Source organism: Somniosus microcephalus, chromosome 15 (assembly GCF_052327205.1).
Source record: "Somniosus microcephalus isolate GS21.2 chromosome 15, FLI_Smic_1.0, whole genome shotgun sequence".
NCBI classification, from domain to species: domain Eukaryota; kingdom Metazoa; phylum Chordata; class Chondrichthyes; order Squaliformes; family Somniosidae; genus Somniosus; species Somniosus microcephalus.
In genome coordinates this window covers 33856644-33873420 of record NC_141001.1, presented here as the reverse complement: position 1 = coordinate 33873420, position 16777 = coordinate 33856644, and the positions used below count along the sequence as shown (strand labels likewise).

The 16777-nt window shown below is 43.2% G+C and overlaps 1 protein-coding gene across 5 annotated transcripts in view; it reads left to right on the top strand.

Annotated features, from left to right (window-relative positions):
• Window positions 1-16777, top strand: part of ptdss2 (phosphatidylserine synthase 2) — a 110280-nt gene that overhangs the window by 63535 nt on the left and 29968 nt on the right. For 2 of the 5 annotated variants that reach the window (XM_086007632.1, XM_086007628.1), the window contains exons 5-9: window positions 142-276; window positions 4666-4680; window positions 4856-4906; window positions 6261-6374; window positions 13033-13151. In XM_086007632.1, coding sequence (XP_085863758.1) covers window positions 142-276; window positions 4666-4680; window positions 4856-4906; window positions 6261-6374; window positions 13033-13151 — 434 coding nt within the window. The remainder of the gene's footprint in view (window positions 1-141; window positions 277-4665; window positions 4681-4855; window positions 4907-6260; window positions 6375-13032; window positions 13152-16777) is intronic. The other 3 variants (XM_086007631.1, XM_086007633.1, XM_086007630.1) reach the window with 2 other exon arrangements.

The following is a 16777-nucleotide window of genomic DNA, read 5'->3' as shown; positions in this document are numbered from 1 at the left end:
TGTCATCAAGCTTTTGTCTCCCGGCTTATTCAGTCAGATAAAATGGCACGCATATTATCACTTAATCACACATCTAGGATCATTAACCTTTACTGATGTGTTTCGACACTATTACTCGATGTTTGGTTTTTGTTTCCACAGACTGTTCAGGATGGTCGTCAATTCATGAAATTCATAGATCCAAAACTGGGTGTCCCTTTGCCAGAGAGGGACTATGGTGGGAACTGTCTTATCTTTGACCCAGGAAATAAGACTGATCCGTATCACAACATCTGGGTGAGATTGATTTGCATTTCTAAACTACTGTATTCCTTCCCCTAACGCCCCAGTGGAAATTGTATACAGTGGATGGAATCCAGTTACACTTAAACACTTGGGAGTGCCACCATTGCAACTTTTTAGAATATTGTCAACACTTTCTTTTCCCACTCCCCCACCCACTGTCTTTCCGCTGTTGAAATTCGACCCCTGTTCAGTTTGGTTTGATGAGTGCTTGTGGCCCTCTGATAGTTCACCCAAGTGGTTATTCTTGCATGAACTGAGACAGCTGGTTCGACCATGGCGATAGGCAGTGTTGCAGCACAGCTAATGCTGTCGTTGCCCAAAGGGTAGGTGGAGGGAGCTCCAACAGATTTCAGTGTTCGGATCGAGGTATTGTCCACCAATGGGGCAACAGTGCTAAAAATAGCTCTTTCCAAACTTCCAGACCCACAAAAGTCAAATACGATAAACCAGCAAATTGCATTTGTATAGCACCATTAACGTAGTAAAATGTCCCATGGCTCTTCACTGGAGTGATTATCAAACAAAATTTGACCAAGCCACATGAGATATTAGAACAGGTAACCAAGTGCTTGGTCAAAGGGGTAGGTTTTAAGGAGCTGCTTAAAATGGGGGGGGGGTGGTAGGGCGGCAGAATTTCAGAGCTTGGGGCCTAGGCTGCTGAAGGCATGGCCACCAACGGTAGAGCAAAGAAAATCCGGTATGTGCAAGATGCTCGAATTGGAGGAGCGCAGTGATCTCGGAGGGTTGTAGGGCTAGAGGAGTTTAGAGAGATAGGGAGTGGTGAGGCCGTGGAGGGATTTGAAAATGATGAGAATTTTAAAATCGAGGCTTTTCCAGACCCTGAGCCAATGTAAGCCAGCGAGCACAGGGGTGATGTCTGAACGGGATTTGGAGCGAGTTAGGCTACAAGCAGCAGAGTTTTGGACGAGCTTGAGTTTACGGAGGGTGCAAGGTGGGATGTCAGCCAGGAGTGCATTGAAATAGTCGAGCCTAGAGATAACAAAGGCATGGGTGAGGGTTTCAGTAGCAGATGAGCTGAGTCAGATGCGGAGAGGGCGATGTTATGGAGGTGGAAGTAGGCGGTCTTAATGATGGAGAGGATATGGGGTCAGAAGTTGATCTCAGGGTTAAATAGAACTCTTAACGGTCTGGTTCAGCCTCAGTGACCAGGGAGAGGGATGTAGTTGGTGGGTAGGGAACGGAGTTTGTGGCGGGACTGAGGGCAATGACTTGGGTCTATCCAATATTTAATTGGAGGAAATTTCTATTCATCCAATACTGGATGTTGGACAAATAGCGTGACAAATCAGAGGCAGTGGAGGGGTCAAGAGAGGTGGTGGTGAGGGGTGTCGTCAGCGTACATGTGGAACCTGACGTGTTTTCAGATGATGACGCCGAGGGGCAGCATGTAGATGAGAAATAGGAGGGAGCCAAAGCTTGAGCACAAGTAGACTGAGTTGCTTGGCCTTCAAGGATCGAGTACTAGACTCAGGTTACATGTGGCCCTAGTGTCATCCCTGCTTCATCATACCATATATATGCTGTGCACGCATTATCTGTAACTAAGCTTTGCTATTAAATATCACATCCTACTATAAGAAAGTGGAGCTATTTTGAGTGCTTTTTTTGAAGTTTTCTAAAATAAAATTGCAATGTGGTGTATGTAAAGTACAGCCTTGAGGCAAATAAAACTACAAATGCTGGAAGTCTGAAATAAGAATAGAAATGTTGGAAATACACAGCAGGTCCATCGGCATCTGCAAAGAAATGAAGGTTTCTGGTATTTTGTATATGAAAAGAAGCGTAAGGAAAGGCTGTCGAGGCCCATTAGTGCTCGCCATTGGGCGGTTCCCAACGCTTACAGACTTCCTAGCTCTGCTTTCTGTCGCCTCTTCAAATAGCATCGTCTGCCAAAAATATCTCCATTACTTTCTTGGAATATATCATTTAAAGCATCCCTTGCTTCCACTGCCTCCCTAGGTAGTCTGTTGCACACAACCGAGAACTTGTGTTTACATTGGACATCTCATCTGATCCAGTTTACTTATATTCCCTTTAAAATTTAAAATCACAGCTGGTCGAGAGGCTGTGGAATGCACTACCAGAGTTAGTAATTGAAGCAGAGACCGTGCCAGCATTTAAGAATAGGTTAGCTATGTGGCTAAAGGAAAGGTGGATACAAGGATATGGGAACTGGATGGACACATGGGATTAGGACGACTGCTCGTGTGGAGGATTAACACCAACATTGACTAGTTAGGTCACATGGCCTGTTTCTGTGTTGTAATTTCTATGATCATTCTGTAATTGTTATCTCCCAAGGGTGCCATAGTTTCATTTCCTGTATGCTATCTGCATTATTTTCCATTACCAAGTCTGGATGTGTACTGCCTTTAGTAGTTTCTCTGATGCACTTAGTCGTGAAACAGCCATGAACTATGTTCATTAACTCTACTGGAATATTCCCAATTAATATCTGGTTAACTGAGATTCCCCCATTAAAATAAGCTAACCTTCCAGTTTTCGCATCTGATCATTTCATACGTCAAAAGAACTTACTACTTGTGTTTTTAGCATAGTTTGAGCTTTATTCTTTTCAAGTTAAAGATGCCCAACCAGACTAACTTCTTATGTAACTTTCCACCTCTCAAAGGATTCACTTCTTTAATCTCCCAGATGTCCCTGCCTTTGGGCTACTTCACCTCCTTTTCTGTCTAGTCTTATCTTTCCTGAACACTATATCCCTGTGTATTGCATTCAATACCACAACTATTCTCTATTGGATTATGAAGGCTGCAAAATATTCCCTTTATACCACATGCTTTTAGGGCAAAAATATATTTTTGTTCACTTTGTAAACAGTAAAGCACAAAGCAGTATTGCTGACTGGTCATAAAGGAGGCTTTGCTCTCTATTCCCAGCTCCCAAAATAACTCTGCAGACTGCCCTCTTCCAGTGAGTGAGGAAGTCAGAGGTTTGGCGTTTGGCCTCTCCTTGAGGGTTGGCTCGCAGAGCTACCAGTTAAAGTTAATATGTCGAAGGGGTTATCAACACTGCAGGTGGTTAGAAAGGCCTTGGGGCTGATTCTGTGCTGAATTAGGTTATTTCTACTGGAGCAGCATTAGCGGCACAGCATTTGACCTCTGCACCTTTGGATTAGGGAGGGAAAAATTGGCCAGGATTGCTGCTCCTGATTGATATCCAGAAACCCCAGCTGGAGGTATGGATATGGGGACATCAGGTGAGGACCTAATTGGGCTTGACTGAGTCCTATTCATCCCCTACCCTGTAGAATAGCCTGCCAACACTTAGCGTCAAAACTGCGACATGTAATATGGCCACTTTGGTGAAATAGCGGAGGGCAGCCAGTGCCTTTGGAACAATTCCCCCAGCGGAGAGTAAATGTATTTTGGAGGGGAGAAAGCTACCACCAAAATATTACATTGTATATAGAGGCGTAGTTAACTACTTATAGCCTTGCCTTATATCACCTGTTGGATCTATTTCAGTGATATAATTTCAGTGTATAATTTATGTAATTGACACACTATCACAGTAGGAAGCTGCTGTTTATCAGAATACTACTTTTAAATCCTTGCATGTGTCAGGCATGCGCAGTCACCTTCCACTGGACAGCTGGCCTCTGTTTTTGCGACCTGTTGCATGTCTGCATTTGATATGAATTGGGTTTGGTCTCCCAACCCAGTGTGCATCATTAACCTTTCTGTATACCAGCTTTTTACTCAGTAAATGTGGCCTGAGGACATTGGCTTATTTGATTAACACTAACAAAGCATCAAAGCTCTGATCAGTCCATTTGAGTTCATAACAGGAAGGATGGCTTTGAAGCTTCACTAGGGAGGGAAATGACATGGTTTAATTTTCAACATCTGCTAATGGGGGCTGAAGCTCCATTTATTACTTGTATGCTGTATTTAGTTTTTCTGTCAGATTTTTAAAATTTAATGAGCAGTTAGCAAAGCTGTGTCCAAGCGGGGGTGGGAAACGCTCTGATTTTTATTTTTGTGTTTTTACCTACTTTTCTCCTCCTTCCCCCAAAATGATGAACCATTTCCAAATTAAAAGGCAGATAGACTACCTTGAAGGCTTCAAGTGCGGCCTTGTAACCATTTTAATCTCTTCTCCTTCCCCCATGAGAGTGCCCCTCTCGAATAGCTTGTCTGTGATCTGAGATTGGCTCTACAGGGAATCTGAAGCCAATGCTTTCTTCCACTCAGTCCATGTTGTACTGTGTTGTTGCCAATGTGTTACTTTGGTTGAAATGCTTGTAGTGCAGTTTTTTAAATATATTTATGTAATCGTAAGCAGTAAAGTTAGATGGTCACCTGTCGAGCTTTATATTTTTTTTTTTCTCCCCAGAGATCGATCAGTGAGGTAAAGTAGCTTTATAAAAAGGCACATTGAGACTATTGCAAGCAAAGGGTAAAATATAATTTTGTCCGATAATTGGTGAAGGGGCAAGTACTTTGTATTTTTAAAAAAAAATTGAAATCTGAAATTAAAAGTTTTTCGCTCAGATCTAAAGTTTGCTGTTTCGGTTATATTTTAGGATAAATTGGATGGATTTGTCCCGGCCCATTTCCTGGGCTGGTACCTTAAGGTAAGATGAGAACTGGATCACCTTTCCTTCATGACTGTTTTACTTGTTACTAGTAAAGCCCCACAGTGTTCTGGTTATCAGTTGTGTTGCAGAAATATGTTGGAGCCCTGCCTGCCTGGTAGGTATGCTGTCAGAAGAGTAGGTTGAACATTAAGGCGATGGACTGGCAAATTTTGTCCTGGTTTTTATTTTTTGGAAGCACAGTTGCTATAGGGATGTACTCAACTAGTTACAAACATATGTAAAAATGCAGAAAAATACTAAATGGTGCAGCATCAACCCATGCATAGGATATGTATTGCATTTCTAGTTTTTTTCAACTGTGGTGGTGGACCTCCAATATTTCATGAACTACTGCCCTCGCTCCACAGCCTTAAACGGGTAGCCCTGCATGGCATACAGATACAGCACAGAAGGAGGCCATTTGGCCCATCATGCCTGTGCTGGCTCCTTGAAAGAGTTATCCAATTAATCCCACTCCCCTGCTCTTTCCCCATCGCCCTACAAATTTCCCCCCTTCAAGTATTTATCCAATTCCCTTTTTAAAGTTATTCAATCTGCTTTCACCACTATTTCAGGCAGTGCATTCCAGATCATAAACATAGGAACAGAAATAGGCCATTTAGCACCTCGAGTTTGTTCCGTCATTCAGGGAGATCATGGCTGATCTGTGACCTAACTCCATATACCCTCCTTTGCCCCATATCCCTTAATACCTTTGGCTAACAAATATCTAGCAATCTCAGATTTAAAATTAACAATTTACCTAGCATCAATTGCTGTTTGCAGAAGAGAGTTCCACACTCTACCACACTTTGTGTGAAGAAGTGTTTCCTAACTTCTCTCCTGTATGGTCTGGTTCTGATTTTAAGGTTCTGTCCCCTTGTCCTAGACTCACCACCAGTGGAAAACATTTCTCTCTACCCTATCAATTCCTTAAAAAAAATGTTTTTAAAAATCCTCAATCAAATCACCCCTTAACCTTCTATATTCCAGGAAATACAAGTCTAGTTTATGTAAAATCTCCTCACAATCTAACCCTTGCAGCCCTGGTAAATCCGCTGCACTCCTTCCTAGGCCAATATATCCTTTCGGTGACCTGCCTGGAAAATAAACAGCAAACCCTGTATGGTAATTGCTCTCGGCTACCTAAAAGATTTGGTGTCCTAAACCCATAACCACCTTGTTCATTGTGCAATCATCCAATATCTCACCTTGCAACCTCATTCTTCGGGCCCTGTGAAAGTAATGGAGAACTTATTCTGTACGAATATAGTTCACTAATTAGCCCTTTTTAACAACAAGCACCAGCTAATTATCTCTCTCTCTCTTTCCCCACCCCCCTTCTGTCTAGACACTAATGATTCGAGACTGGTGGATGTGTATGATAATCAGTGTGATGTTTGAGTTCCTGGAGTACAGTCTGGAGCATCAGCTGCCTAATTTCAGTGAATGCTGGTGGGACCATGTATGTATCTGTACAAATACCTTCTTGCCCCATGCTGACTGTGTAACTTGATGTAAACTGCTTGAATGCAATATTATATTTGTGCTCTCTGTTAAACAAAGGTTTCTTTCATTACAAAAGAATGTTTTCTAAAGGATTTATAATAAAATAGAAGGTTTGATAGTTAAACTATGAAGAAACCTGTCTTTACCCTGTTACTCTTGAAGGTAAACTCTCAACAGCGTTTGCCTTGCATGTGCGTAGGAACTTTTATTTCTGTAGTGCTGCTCGCCTGCAGGAAGACGTCTCAAAGCCCTTTACATTGAGGAGGAAAAGAAAAAGCGGACGCTGAGCAGGAAGGTGAAGGGGGAAAATGGGGCGGGTTAGGGTGGGGACCAAAGACAAGAGCGAGGTTTTGAATGTTTTTAAAGCCGGGAACTAGGCAGGGAGATTCAAAGGGCAGCAGCATAATGGCTGAATAAGTGCTGGTTCTGGAGCAGAGGGCACATGGGTCAAGAAGCAGCGCGGTATTAGTGGAGCGTTGGGGGTAAGGCAGGAGGACAGGGTGAGAATTTTGAAGTCAAGTCATTGGAGTGCAGGGAGCTAATGGAGCTTTGAGAGAATGATTGTGCCGGTAAGGACATGGATTGTAGCGTTTTGGAGTTCAAGCTTGTGGGTGGGAGGGGGGGGGGTGCAGTTTAAAGCCGGAAGGCCAACTAGGAGAATGCTGGAGAATCAAGTCTCGAATCAGTGAAGGCGTGTACTGCTGTTTCAGTGATGGTAGGTAGGGGTGGAGGCAGGCAATGTTGTGGAGGTGCAAGAAAGTCACAGTTGCACAGGACGTCATCTGTGACTTGACCAGTGTTATCCTAGTGCTGTGGGGTGGGACAGATCCCATATTGGAGTGTTTCAAATGAGGAGTATTAACAAAGATGATGTGAGGAAAGAGGCTGAGCTTTGGGTTGAGCAGTAGACCAAGGTTCCACACTTCCTAACTCAACCTGAATTGGCATCTGGGGAACTTGATGGGAGTCAAGTTCAGAGACACGGGTATCGGTGGGAGCATACAAATGGCTTTAGTTTTGCAGTCATTAAGCTGGAGAAAATTTAGGCTTATCCACGCCTTGATATTGGCAGGCAATTTGAGAGTATAGCAGCAGCCTTTGGGTGGATGGCGGAGGCAGAGTGAGCGGATTGTCATTACCATATATGTGGAAGCTGACCCCGTTCTTCTGGCTGATGTTGCCTAGTAAAGCTTGTAAATGTGAAGGGATCCAGAGCAACGTTCCCTCTGAGCTGCGCGGCTGTCTACGCCGGAGCAGCTTTTACAATGTGAAATTTCACGCATGCGTGGAACTTTGAATGGGCCACGCGGCCCGTTAAAGGGACCGCGCACCCAAATTTAAAATTAGGGGGAACATTGATCCAGAGTGGAGTCTGATCATGTATGTAGAGGAAGAGAACTGAAGGATATGATGTGCCTACATTATGACCTGGAGTTCCCTGTGAATCTATCCTCAGTCTCCTCTTCCTCATCTACATGCTGCCCCTTGGCAACATCATCTGAAAATATGGGGATCAGTTTCCATATGTGTACTGACAACATGCAGCTCGAACCCTTGACCACCTCGTTCCTCTGCTTCTGAGTTCTCCGATTGCTTCCCAATATGCAGTCTTGGATGAGCTGCAATTTCCTCCAGGTAACATTGGGAAAACCAAAGCCATCATCTTCTGGCTCTGCCACAAACTCCGTACCCTTGCCACCTATTCCATTCCTCTCCCCGGCCATTGTCTCTGGTTGAACCAGGCTGTTTGTGACCTTTGTGCCCTATTCGACACTGAACTGAGTTTTCAATCCCATATTCTCTCCATCACAAAGTCCGTCTACTTGCACCTCCGCAACATTCTTGCCTCCGCCTTTACCTCAATGCGTCCGCTGCTGAAACACTCATCCATACCTTGGTAACTTCCACACTCGACTGTTCCAATGCTCTCCAAGCCAGCCTCCCATCCACTGCACTCTGTAAACTGTAGCTCATCTAAAACTCCCGCTGCCAGTATACTATCTTGCACCGAAGTCCCACTCATCCATCACCCCTGTGATTGCTGATCTATTTTGACTTGTGGCCCCCCCAGTGCTTGGAATTTAAAATTCTTGTTATCCTATCTCTTACATCCTCCAGCCCTACAATCCTATAAGAGCTCTGCTCAAGGAGAGGAAGTGGCAGTTATATTTGAGATGATCCGGTCAGATCTGGTCGTAAACAGTGAAGCCAGTTGATCAAGTGCATTTTGAGCTTATAAAAGAAAGACAGACTTGCAGGATGTGCCAAAGGCTTTACAACCAATTAAGTACTTTTGAAGTATAGTCACTGTTGTAATGCAGCAGTCAATTTGCTCAAGTTCCCACAAAAAGCAATGAGAGAATGACCAGGTAATCTGTTTGTGATGTTGGTTGAGAGATAAATATTGGCCAACACCCTGTCACCAACTACTTCATCATTCTTCTATATATCCTCTGCCCATCCCAAACCCCTCCATTGCTACTTTCCGCCCGGAAAAAAACTACTGCAACCCACTCAAGTTCCCCTGCTCCTCTTCAATATAGTGCCATGGGATCTTTTACGTCCATCTGAGATGGAAGACGGGGCCTCAGTTTAACGTATCACCTGAAGCCCTCACCCATGCCTTTCTTACCTCGAGACTTGACTATTCCAATGCACTCCTGGCTGGCCTCCCACATTCTACCCGACATAAACTTGAGGTCATCCAAAACTCGGCTTCCTGTGTCCTGACCTACACCAAGTCCCGTTCGCCCATCACCCCTGTGCTCGCTGACCTACATTGGGCTCCCGGTTAAGCAGCGCCTCGATTTCAAAATTCTCATCCTTGTTTTCAAATCCCTCCATGGCCTCTCCCTTTCCTATCTCTGTAATCTCCTTCAGCACCCCCCCCCCCCCCCCCCCAGATGTCTATGCTCCTCTAATTCTGCCCTCTTGAGCATCCCTGATTATAATCGCTCAACCTTTGGTGGTCGTGCCTTCTGTTGCCTAGGCCCTAAGCTGGCCAAACCAAATTAGCAATAATACTGTGTAGAATGAATTCCTGGAGTGTGTACGTTTTTTAGACCAGCATGTTGAGGGAACAGGCTATCCTAGATTGGGTATTGTGCAATGAGAAGGGGTTAATTAATCTTGTGTGGGCTCCTTTACGGAAGAGTGACCATAACATGATAGAATTCTTCATTAAGATGGAAAGCGAAGAAGTCCAATCCGAAACTGGGGTCCTAAACCTAAACAAACGAAACTATGATGGTATGAGGAGTGAGTTGGCTATGATAGATTGGGGCGCTTCATTAAAAGGCATGACGGTGGACAGGCAATGGCTAGCATTTAAGGAACGAATGCATGAATTGTAACAGTTATACATTCCTTTCTGGCGCAAAAACACAAAAGAAAAAGCGGCCCAACCATGGCTAACAAAAGAAATTAAGGATAGTATTAGATCCAAAGAGGAGTCATATAAAGTTGCCAGAAAAAGTAGCAAGCCTGAGGATTGAGAGCAGTTTAGAGTTCAGCAAAAAAGGACCAAGAGATTGATTAAGAGGGGAAAAATAGAGTATGAGAGTAAATGTGCAAGGAACATAAAAGTGGACTGTAAAAGCTTCTACAAGTATGTAAAAAGAAAAAGATTAGTGAAGACAAATGTAGGTCCCTTAGTTAGAAACGGGAGAATTTATAATGGGGAACAAGGAAATGGCAGAGCAATTTAAAAAAATACTTTGGTTCTGTCTTCGCGGAAGAGGACACAAATAACTTCCCAGAAATGCGAGGGAACCAAGGGCCTAGTGAGAAGGAGGAATTAAAGGATATTAGTATTAGTAAAAAAATAGTGCTGGAGAAATTAATGGGACTGAAAGCTGATAAATCCCCAGGGCCTGATAATCTGCATCCCAGAGTACTAAAAGAGGCAGCCATGGAAAAAGTGGATGCATTGGTTGTCATCTTCCAAAATTCTATAGATTATGGAACAGTTCCGGCAGATTGGAGGGTGGCAAATATAACCCCACTATTTAAAAAAGGAGGGAGAGAGAAAACCGGGATCTACATCAGTAGTAGTTAGCCTAACATCAGTAGTAGGGAAAATGCTAGAGTCCATTATAACGGATGTTATAACAGGACACTTAGAAAATATCAACGGGATTAGACAAAGTCAACATGGATTTATGAAAGGGAAATAGTGTTTGACAAACCTACTGGAGTTTTTTGAGGATGTAACTGGTAGAATAGATAAGGGAGAACCAGTGGATGTGGTGTATTTGGATTTTCAGAAGGCCTTTGATAAAGTCCCACATAAGAGGTTAGTGTGCAAAATTAAAGCACATGGGATTGGGGGTAATATACTGGCATGGGTTGAAAATTGGTTAACAGACCGGAAACAAAGAGTAGAAATAAATGGGTCTTTTTCGGGGTGGCAGGCGGTGACTAGTGGGGTACCGCAGGGATCAGTGCTTGGGCCCCAGCTAATCACAATATATATCAATGATTTGGATGAGGGAACCAAATGTAATATTTCCAACTTTGCTGACGAGACAAAACTAGGTGAGGTTGTGAGGAGGATGCAAGGAGGCTTCAAGGTGATTTAGACAAGTTGAGTGAGTGGGCAAATACATGGCGGATGCAGTATAATGTGGATAAATGTGAAGTTATCCACTTCGGTAGGAAAAACAGAAAGGTAGAGTATTATTTAAATGGTGATAGATTGGGAAATGCTGATGTACAAAGGGACATGGGTGTCCTTGTACACCAGTCACTGAAAGCAAACATGCAGGTGCAGCATGCAGTTAGGAAGGCAAATGGTATGTTGGCCTTCATTGCAAGAGGATTTGAGTACAGGAGCAAGGATGTCTTACTTCAGTTGTACAGGGCCTTGGTGAGACCGCACCTGGAGTACTGTGTGCAGTTTTGGTCTCCTTACCTCAGAAAGGATATACTTGCCATAGAGGGAGTGCAGCGAAGGTTCACCAGACTGATTCCTGGGATGGCAGGACTGTTGTATGAGGAGAGATTGGGTCGACTAGGCCTGTATTCACTAGAGTTTAGAAGAATGAGAGGGGATCTCATTGAAATGTATAAAATTCTGACAGGGCTAGACAGACTGGATGCAGGGAGGATGTTTCCCCTGGCTGGGGGGGGGTCTAGAACGAGGGGTCACAGTCTCAGGATATGGGGTAGGACATTTAGGACTGAGATGAGAAATTTTGTCAATCAGGGTGGTGAACCTGTGGAATTCTCTACCACAGAAAGAAGGCTGTGGAGGCCAAGTCACTGAATATATTTAAGAAGGAGATGGATAGATTTCTAGACACAAAAGCCATCAAGGGGTACGGGGCAAGAGCGGGAATATGGTATTGAGATAGAGGATCAGCTATCATATTGAATGGCGGTGCAGGCTCAAAGGCCAAATGGCCTACTCCTGAACCTATTTTTCTATGTTTCTAAGTTCTGGAATTCCCTCCCTAAACCTCTCTACCTCTCTTTCCTCCTTTAAGACGCTCCTTAAAACTTACCTGTTTAACCAAGCTTTTGCTCACCTGCCCTAATTTATCCTTGTGGATTGGTGTCAAATTTGTTGTCTTAAAATACTCCTGTGCAGCGCCTTGGGATGTTTTACTACGTTAAAGGCGCTATATAAATGCAAGTTGTTGTTGTTGAAAGACAGCATCTCCGACAGTGCAGCACTCCCTCGGTACTACACTGGAGTGTCAACCTGGATTATATGGCCAGGTCTCTGGAGTGGGACTTGAACCCACAATCTTCTGACTCAGAAGCGAGAGCGTTACCTCTGAGCCAGGGCTGACGCTGACCAATGGAGGCAGCTGTTGTATCAAAGTAGTGATTGGGGTACGAGACCATCCAGGATCTGAAATACAAAGGATGTCGATGGTAGAAACAACAGTTGTGGAGATGATCAATTGCGATATTGACGTCAACACAGGTAGCAGGCTGTGGAGCAGGGGAGGGGAAACTTTGATTTGGGCACGTTGGAGTGGGGCGCATTCGTTTTTTCCAGGGTGGAAAGTGGCAATGGAAGAGTTTGGGATGGGCAGGGGATGTATTGAAGAACGATGAGAAAGTGGTTGGTGACAGCCCTGTTGATGTGGAGACCTTGGATGTTGCAACACCATGTGTGAAGATGACATTGAGAAGGTGGCCATGTGTGTAAATGGAGCAGTTGAATGGGAGGGTTAGGTTGAGGGATTTGCCAAGTTTTTAAGTTATATTTGCAGCCTGAAACTTTAGGAAAGGTTCATGTGTAGCACATGACTAGAAAGGCTACGCGTCACAAATCACAACCCATTGACAAGAATGGGAGCTGTATAGCTGAGAATTTTGGCAGTAAAAAAAGAAATTTATTGAAGCATTTCTACTTTAAAGATTTGAAATAATGGCCATGTTATTAGCTTTCTTACTGGACTAATGTAGTAGTATGCTTGTCGTAACTTTGTTGCTTGAAAATGTTATTTTAAACTTTCTAAAAGTAGCTTACAGTGAAATTTGAGTTAAATTACTATGAGTCTGTACATTTGCAAACGAGCACCCTCTCCGCCTAGAACAAGATGTGCTTTCTTCCCTACCCTGCCATTGTAGAAGGTTAGTAAAACTGCTTTTGTTTACAGTGGATAATGGATGTCTTTCTATGCAATGGATTTGGAATCTATTGTGCAATGAAGACACTGGAGTGGCTTTCCATGAAACCGTATCACTGGCAAGGACTCTGGAATATTCACACTTACAAGTAAGTGAATCTGGTGCCAAGGCACAGGGGGTAGGGCCAGTTTGGTGCACATGTATCCTCTCATTACCCTATACACAATAAATGCTAATTTTTCATAAGTATATCCAGGAAGGAACAAACCTTTCTTAGTGAGAATTATTTTAGGAATTTTAACTGCACCTCCTGTAGACTAAAAGCACCTACACAGGTGTGCAGGCATCCTTTACACTCCAGTGAAGGTGCCTTTATTCTACAGGAGTGCAACCATTGTTACTTATTGTTCTTGTGCTATGGCTGCCCTCCATATTGTATATGCTCCAACTAGTTTGAGGAACTGGCAGCATTGTTGATCCAGAAAAGTATGGGTTTGGGAATGTTCCATCATGTTGAGGCTGCTGCTTTCAATAAAGTAAATGCTGGGAGCAGACTCAGCATGCATACATGCCAACCATTAACTTTTTAAGCTTACGGTCGGCATTTCAACCCAGTGTCTGCTTGTCAGCGTTTTACAAGGAGATCTTTTTACAAGGATTGGGGGTTGTTGGTATCAAAAAAGAACTTGCATTTATATAGTGCCTTTCATGACCACCAGCACCCCAAAGCGCTTTACAGCCAATGAAGTACTTTTTGAAGTGTAGTCACTGTTGTAATGTAGGAAACGTGGCAACCAATTTGCGCACAGCAAGCTCCCACAAACAGCAATGCTTTTAGTGATGTTGATTGAGGGATAAATATTGGCCAGGCCAGGGATAACTCCCCTGCTCTTCTTCGAAATAGTGTCATGGGATTTTTTGCATCCACCTGAGCGAGCAAACAGGGTCTTGGTTTAACTTCTCATCCGAAAGACGGCACTCCGACTCCCTCAGCACTGCACTGGAGTGTCGGCCTAGATTTTTGTGCTCAAGTCCCTGGAGTGGGACTTGAACCCACAACCTTCTGACTCCGGCGAGGGTGCTACCCACTGAGCTACGGTTGACACTCAAGCACTCAGATCATTTGGATGGTGGGACTGGAGCTGTCCAGATCAATCAGATGGTACTTTCTCCCATTGATTGTTACACACGCGGCAGAAAAAAATTAAACGACCTGTTGCTTTGAGAGTCTCAGTTATAGATGTGTTTATTTAGTGGTTGCTTCCAGAAAAATTATATGTAACAAATCCACTACAAAAATGCAGCTTCCAAAAACTTTATATTTTCTTCAAAGGAGATTTCTGGGGCATGCCTGTCTGTTGTCTTACATGCAGGTGTTTATTTAGTTGACTTTATTTTACATGCAATTTCTGGCATGTACTTGTGGAAGTGCCATGGTTGGGAAATAAAAATGGGCGGTGGGGTGGGGGTTGGGAAATAAAAATGGGCAGTGGGGTGGGAGTGATGATATGTTTTACTTATCTAAAAAAAAAAGAGATTCACATTCAATTACAGTAGGCTCCAAAATTTTACAGAATCGGGTGTCAAATCAAAATGTTGAGGGTAGAGGTCATTTCCATGTAGAAAATAATGCTCATACCTTCTGTATTCTCACCCCCTTTTGGTGATTTCTATATCACCCTTGCTGCTAACTGTTGGCTACTTCAATAAAAGTGACGTAGTATTGGGTATACCTGGTATAAAGAGGACCGAATGATGCAATGTACCTTTCCCACAGTAGGATCTGAAACAGGATCAAAAAAGGCAGCAGGTGTAAAAGTTCCTAAAGTTAATTGTCAGGACTGCAAGGGGTCCTTCAGCAGTGAGCTTTTCTTGTACATTTTCGTGTATGCAGTGGTAAAATTTGTAGCAGATCTAAGTTAAAAGGAATTGGGCACAGGAGGTGCTGAATTGTGAAGAAATTGGCTTGATTAGACAGTGATGTTTATTACGAGTTGAACTGCAAGAATGCACAGGAAATTGAAAATTTTGCAAATGGAAATTTCATAACTCTATTCCAATCAGCTTCTATTGCATTGAGGACGCATTTGCCGAAGTTGCATTGAGGATACATTTGTCTAATCAGCCAGAGCACACTACATTAAATTCTAACACATTTTGAATATTAAGGTTTTTTAGAATGCAAGTGCATATATTCTACAATGTGTATTTCGTGAATCTCCCACTCCACTGTTCAGAGTTCGAGGATGTGCTACTTCCTAAGGACATGGTCACAGCACCATGTGAAGTTGAATGCATGTCTGTGCTCCTTTTTAAGATGTAGTTACATTTTTGAAATGAACGATGGATTCATTTACAGATCAGGTTGCAGATGAGAGCCCTGGGTTTGAGTGAATGACAAGTCAATTAACAAGTTGGAGACCGTGTGGAACCAGTATGTTGTTGGAGCGAAGGAGCTGAAATTCACAGCATTTTAAGATTGCTTTGCATCTGTGAGAAAGAGCCAATGCAGTAGGTAGAGAGTGTAAATTATCATAATTTATTAGAACCATTTGTTTAAAAAGTTGTACACGTACACCTAACTTGGAGCTGTTGAATTGAGTGTCAGCCAAATGGTAAAAATGACCCAGTCAGGTGTGGTTGAATAAATTTGCCGATGATTAGAAATGACATTGAAGGTGTGTGTTTACTGCAAGACTTTCGATATACCGTAGATAGATATTTAATTTAAAAATAGTTTGTCATCACACTTGCAAATTAAACTTTATTTACAAACATACAAAATTAACGGGCAGGAAAAAACCAGCTGGTTCACCATGCCTGCCCCACACCATGGTGCATCATGACTAAACACTTCTTCCCTCCCCTCGACCTCTAACCTCCCCCGGCCTCACACCAGCCTTCACAGCCATGTAATCTCCTGGGAGAGGCAAAAAAATAGGGCCAGTAAAGGGGAAAAATACTCTGTAAAATTCCTCGCCGACCCCCTCGAGATCTCACAGACCAATTATTACCTTTTAAAGACACTTGCCTTCTATATGATGCGATCTCTGCCCCAGTCAGGAACCGGTCCAGCTCTCTCTTGAAGACAGGCAGAGAGTCATTACATGCCACACTAACCGGCAGTGTATTCCAGAGGCACTCAATTCTCTGGGAAAGGAACTACTGCCTAACATGGTCTATTTCTACTCGTAAATAGTTTTAACTTGTGTCCTCTGGCCCTCCCCAATCAGTTAAACGAAAATAATCTGTCAAGCCCTTTAATTATTTTATAGGTCTCTATCACGCTACCTCTAAGTCTACACTTCTCTAAAGTAAATAGACCAATGCCCTTGAGAATATCGCTGTATGGTGTGGATCTTTAAGCTAAGAATCATTCTTGTAGCTCTCTGGGCCTTTTCCAAGCCCACTATCGCCCACCATGTGAGAGGACCAAAACTGGGCACAGTATTCTTGATGCGGTCTGACCTGCAACCTGTACAGTGTCAAAATGGTGTCCTTTGATTTATACTGAGTGGTTCTATTAATACAACCCAATACCTTGTTGGTTATGAGCCTTTAGTGATCTGTGCACAATAACACCAAGATTTTTTTCTCGCTCAACCTCTTTCAGTATTGTTCCCTGCAAATGATGTGTGTTTTCTATGTTGGCTCTACCAACATGCATGACACTACATTGGCAAATAGCATCTCATTTAGTCAAATGTGTGGCCCACTCACCAAACACAATTAAATCTTTTTGGATTTGATTCCACTCCTCTGCCGTCTTGACCC